Here is a 5,501-nt window from a genome sequence, read left to right on the forward strand (position 1 = left end):
CCACCGGCCGACCCCCACTGCCAGATCCGGCCAGATCCAGCAGGAGGCCGACCGCGCGCCACCTCATGAGACGGGAGCGCTGCAGCCACCCCACTGCACGCGAGATCCAGGGCGCCGGCGCGCCGCCACCAGCCGGCCGTCCCGTGAGTCCGCCGCCGCATCGCTGAACCCCGCGACGTCCAGCGCCGCCGGTCGAGGAGGCCGCCCCGCATCGGCGTCCCACGAGCAGGGAGGGAGAAGGCCCCCCGCCACTGCCGCGCCAAACGAGGCTTTGCCTGACGGGGCGGGGACGGGGGAGGGGGAGAGAGGCGGGGGAGCGGGGCTCCTATGATCCTATTTCGACTTGCTGCGATGAAGAAACAAATTGACCTACGAGGTAAGACAGCTCCCCAACATTTTGCATAGAGAAAACCTTACACTGCGGCATCGTGACCTGTGTGAGAACAACCAACAACCTAGCCCAGGCCTTAGACCCGTGATTGTCGCTTCCAGTAAAGCCATCTAACCAACTCAGCTTCTTGGGTACTTGTTGGCAATCACCATGAGTAATTCTGAGAGCTCCCTCGACTTTGAGAACATGGGCATGTGATCAGCTCCCTGCAATCCCATGACTTCAGTGCCGGGGTTCCACGAGGCCATGAGCCGCTGCATCCCCGGCGGCTTCCACTCGTCGTCCTCGGCCACGACGTACACACGCCTCACCGCTCCGTACCTCGCCGACGTCAGGACGTCCCCGTTCATGGTGTCGTCATTTAGGAACCGCCGTGACGGCCTCACCATCGCAATTCCCAGGGTCAGATCCTGCATTATACGTATTATATTGCACCATACATCAGAGGAAGGAAGTATAAGGAGAAATTGAGGAACAAACGGCCACTGTAAAGTACTTCCTCCGTCCCAATATTATTGTCTTAGATTTATCTAAATATGGATGTATCAAGTCATGTTTTGGTATTAGATATATCTATATTTAGACTAATTTAAGACAAGAATTTTGAGACGAAGTGAGTAACATACCTCAGGAGGGCTCAGCTGATACACTCTCCGCGCCATGTACTTTGGTCCGAACAGAAACGTCTTATCCGGATTCCGGGGATCACCGGTGCTTCCGAGCGTGGAATCCATGAAGAAATCTGGCCCTTTCCCTTGCAATAGCTAACAGTTTCGTACGTGCAATCATTAATGGTCAGGAAGAAAATGGAAGCTACTGTAATTTGCATTTGCGTACACGGGATTTCGTGTACCTGTTTGAACGCGTACGTCATGGGCTTCCCTGCGGCGGGCATGGTGGCCGTGACGAACACGGCCACGGATACTTTTTCCGGGTACCTCTCCATGGCCAGCGCGAGGCTCTGCCCGCCAAAGCTGTGGGCGACGAGGACCGCCTTCTCGCCCTCCGCCAGCGCCGCCACTGCGTCCAGCAGCGGCCGGCTGTACTCCTCGAAGGACGCCACCTCCTCGCCGCGCCCGGGGCTGGCGCCGCACCCGGCCATGTCCAGCGCGGTGACGCGGTGGCCGGCGGCCTCCAGGGCGGTGGCCACCCTGTACCAGGACCACGCGCCGTGACAGACGCCGTGGATCAGGACGAAGTGGTGCTTGTCGCCTTCCATCCCCGAGCTCACTCGATCCAAGTCAGCGTGTGAAAATCAGAGGAATAATTTGAGCTCCTCTACGTGCTCGATCTTTCGGTTCGGGTACCTGTTTTTCGCTTAACAATCCATGTGGCGGCTGTCTCATCAGGCCCTTGTTAGGTTCCGCTAATTAAGAATGCTAAAAGGCGGCAGGAATCGGTTTTTTATCTGATCATGAATCGCCTGCTGTCGTCCACTAGAATCCACTAGATGGTGCATTTACAAAGTCAGTATTCTACACGCATGGTTGCCAATTTTCAGGGTTTTCAAAACAGGTCCGGTCCGATTTAAGCAGATGATCGGTTTTCGGTCTATTTAAAAAAATCAGAAAATTTATTACTATTTTTAAAAAAACTGTATGAATAATAAAAAAATATGGTTAAAGAAGTTTATGAAAACAAACATGTTTGACTGACACAAAATCAAGAAAGAAGAAATGAAGAAAAATAATTAAAAGAAATTGAATTTTCTTCATTGGTCAAAAAACACCACCGCCTCCAGTGGTCCAGAGCTCATTCCACCCTCAACGCTCGCCTCCCGCCATCCGACCACCGCCTCCCTCCATCCCAGCCAAATCAGACGCCCCGGCCTCCAAACCCCGGCTAAGGGAGTGGCTCGGGCGGCTAGCGGAGCGGTTCTCCTCGAGCCCAAGGAGGTGTGGCTACCACTTGGCTAGCCATGAATGATGGGGGCCTAGCCAGGGTTTAGGCGTGGCTAGCCGACATCCATTCATCCTCTCATCCTCCCCAACCACATCTAGATGTTTTGTTATTTCTTTGAAAAGCAATGTAGCCATATGCCCTGTTTCATTGCACGATTGAAACTTGAAAATGTAGAGACCATTTTTATGTAGAGGAAAAACCGAGAAAACCGAGTGGTAAATCGAGAAACCGCTTGGCTTACCGAATGACATTTCGAGAAATTTTGTTTGAATTGGAATTTTACCTTTTGAGCGATTTACCAATCGGGTTTTACAGTTTTTGTGAAAACCATTAAACCGGTCACGAGAAATTTGGTTGATTGTGTCAAATATTGTAATTGTGATAGACGGGACATATATTCGCAAAAAATAAGTGGACATAAATGATACATGGCACGATCTTGCCTGAGGGATCTCCTATATATCTGAGGGATCTCCTATATATCTACATTTAGCAACATGCAGATCAGTCCATTAGGCCCATTAAGGTACAGCTCACCACGGTCTACGAAGGTGCACAAGTGTTTTTATTTTTTTGATTTCTAATCATGATAATTAATTTACAAACTGCTATATTGATTTTAATATCAATTTAATAGTTTTGAAAAATATGTCAACAATTTTCTAATCCACATCAACATTTAAAAAATAAAGTCAACGTTTTCATAAAAATGTTAACATAGAATATCAAATTTGTTGACACAGTACAAACAAATGTTGACACGGTACATTGAAAATGTTGATGGAAAACCAAATTTTAAAAAATTCAAAAAATCATATTGGATCTCATTTCGTAGAATTAATTTTAAACAATAGGATGGTTCATTGTATTTTTGGCAACTTTTAAACAACAAGGTGCCATAATAGCAGTTCTTCATGTTCTTTGTCACTGGCGCCGCCCCCTCCTAATCTTCAACGTGCCATTGCGCCTGCCATGTCCCTAGTGAAATCCCAGTCCCATCCTCCATGATCACCATCATTGGGGACTACTACCACACCACAAGATCTATGGCCATCATGGGGCACTGCACCACGGCGCAAAATCTGTTGGGAAACGCAGTAATTTCAAAAAAATTCCTACCCACACGCAAGATCTAGGTGATGCATAGCAACGAGAGGGGAGAGTATTGTCCACGTACCCTCGTAGACCGTAAGCGGAAGCGTTATGACAATGCGGTTGATGTAGTCGTACGTCTTCATGATCCGATCGATCCTAGCACCAAAAGTACGGCACCTCCGTGATCTACACACGTTCAACTCGGTGACGTCCCTCGAACTCTAGATCCAGCTGAGTGTCGAGGGAGAGCTTCGTCAACATGACGGTGTGATGATGGTGATGATGAAGCTACCGACGCAGGGCTTTGCCTAAGCACTACAACGATATGACCGAGATGGAAATCTGTGGAGGAGGGCACCGCACACGACTAAACAATCAACTTGTGTGTTCTAGGGTGCCCCCTCCCCATGTATATAAAGGAGGGAGGGGGAGGCTGGCCGGCCCTCTCTAGGCGCGCCAAGGGAGGAGGAGTCTTCCTCCTAGTAGGAGTAGGACTCCCCCCTTTCCTAGTCCTACTAGGAATAGAAGGAAGAGGGAGAAGGAGAAAGGAAAGGGGGGGACCCCTCACCCAATTCGGATTGGACTTGGGGGGCACGCCCCCTCCTGGGTTGCCTTCTCTTCTCTCCCACTAAGGCCCGTATACTCCCCGAGGGGTTCCGGTAACCCCCCGGTACTCCGGTAAATGCCCGAACAAACCCATAACCATTCCGGTGTCCAAACATAGCCTTCCAATATATCGATCTTTATGTCTTGACCATTCCGAGACTCCTCGTCATGTCCATGATCATATCCAGGACTCCGAACTACCTTCGGTACATAAAAAAACCATAAACTCATAATACTGATCGTCACTGAACGTTAAGCGTGCGGACCCTACGGGTTCGAGAACTATGTAGACATGACCGAGTGTAGCGACCAGACCTCAGACGGTCCAATCTCTATGCTCCGGTGTCATCCCTGGATCAGTAATGCTGACACCACATAGTACTCGGAGGATTTATAACAGCGTAGCAATCACACACTTATTACATCGAGTGTCTCCATAGAGAACTTATTACAATAAACATGGCTTAAGGCCATCTAATAACGATAACAGCGGAAGGCTTGGAAGATAAGCGAGTCCATCAACTCCAACGGCATCACTGAGTATAGAACCACGACCTAAAAACTCCTTAATCGTCGTCTGAAAAGTCTGCAACATTAACGTTGCAGCCCGAAAATGGGCCAGCACATGGAATATGCTGGCAATGTAACACATAGATAGTAATGGAATGAAACAGCTATTCTATATGCATATTTGGCTGGTGGAGAGCTCTATGGTTATAGCTTTTGCGAAAAACCAATTTTTCCCTACTTCAAAGGAATAAATTTATTTAACTATCATGGTGGTTGTTAAACATTGAGAATGGTTGATAGCATTCTCAATCCCAATTAAACATCATTAAACAAAACCCAACCAAATTAAATTAGGGTAACATGTTGAGATTCACATACTAATCCAGGTACTAGATACTCAAGATGTCCATAACCGGGGACACGGCTAACCATGATTCGTTTATACACTCTGCAGAGGTTTGCGCACTTTTCCCCATAAGACTCGATCGCCTTCGTTTGGTTTCTCGCACTACATGGTGTTTGAGAAGACGGATGACCGAGACATAGTCTTTCAGAAGCGCTAACACCTTAGGATCGGGTAGACCGTACCACCTACATCCCCTACATCTGCTAGTCTACCACTGTAAGAGTTTGCACGACTTAGTAAACTATGCTAGAGCCCATAATAGCTTGTGGCTGCACACGGAAGTTTCTAGCATGAAAAATCTCATGATCCCTTTGAGCCTGGGTGGCGGTCCAAAAGAAAACAGGCAAATCCTCGATTACCCAGGTGCCTCAATCCATCCATATGTGTGTTTAGGTTGCCACCTTAGATAAACCATTAATTAACAAACTCACATCTGTCATGGATATCACTCACCCAATCCACGTCTACTACCATAGCATAGCAATAATAAGCAAACGTAGAAGTAACTCCCAAAGGTTTGATAATAAACAGGTAATAGGTACTACCTCAACTACTTCCCATCCTACAATTTAATTAGATCCTAATCATGCA

General features: G+C 48.0%; 1 protein-coding gene across 1 annotated transcript; it reads right to left on the bottom strand.

Moving 5' to 3' along the window:
• Positions 1-352: 352 nt before the first annotated feature.
• LOC123116828 (probable esterase PIR7A) lies at positions 353-1,736 on the bottom strand. Its single transcript, XM_044537750.1, has 3 exons — positions 1,245-1,736; positions 1,018-1,155; positions 353-801 (listed from the first exon to the last, which is right to left on the bottom strand). The coding sequence occupies exons 1-3, from the start codon at positions 1,608-1,610 to the stop codon at positions 511-513; spliced, it is 795 nt and encodes a 264-aa protein (XP_044393685.1). The 5' UTR covers positions 1,611-1,736; the 3' UTR covers positions 353-510.
• Between the last annotated feature and the right edge of the window lie 3,765 nt (positions 1,737-5,501).

This window comes from Triticum aestivum, chromosome 1A (genome assembly GCF_018294505.1).
Source record: "Triticum aestivum cultivar Chinese Spring chromosome 1A, IWGSC CS RefSeq v2.1, whole genome shotgun sequence".
Classification (NCBI taxonomy): Eukaryota; Viridiplantae; Streptophyta; class Magnoliopsida; order Poales; family Poaceae; genus Triticum; species Triticum aestivum.

Coding starts and splice junctions, on each gene's coding strand:
- LOC123116828 (XM_044537750.1), bottom strand. CDS start 1,610: ATGGAAGGCGACAAGCACCACTTCGTCCTGATCCACGGCGTCTGTCAC. Junction 1,156..1,244: donor TGACGTACGCGTTCAAACAG/GTACACGAAATC, acceptor CGAAACTGTTAG/CTATTGCAAGGGAAAGGGCC. Junction 802..1,017: donor ATCAGCTGAGCCCTCCTGAG/GTATGTTACTCA, acceptor CGTATAATGCAG/GATCTGACCCTGGGAATTGC.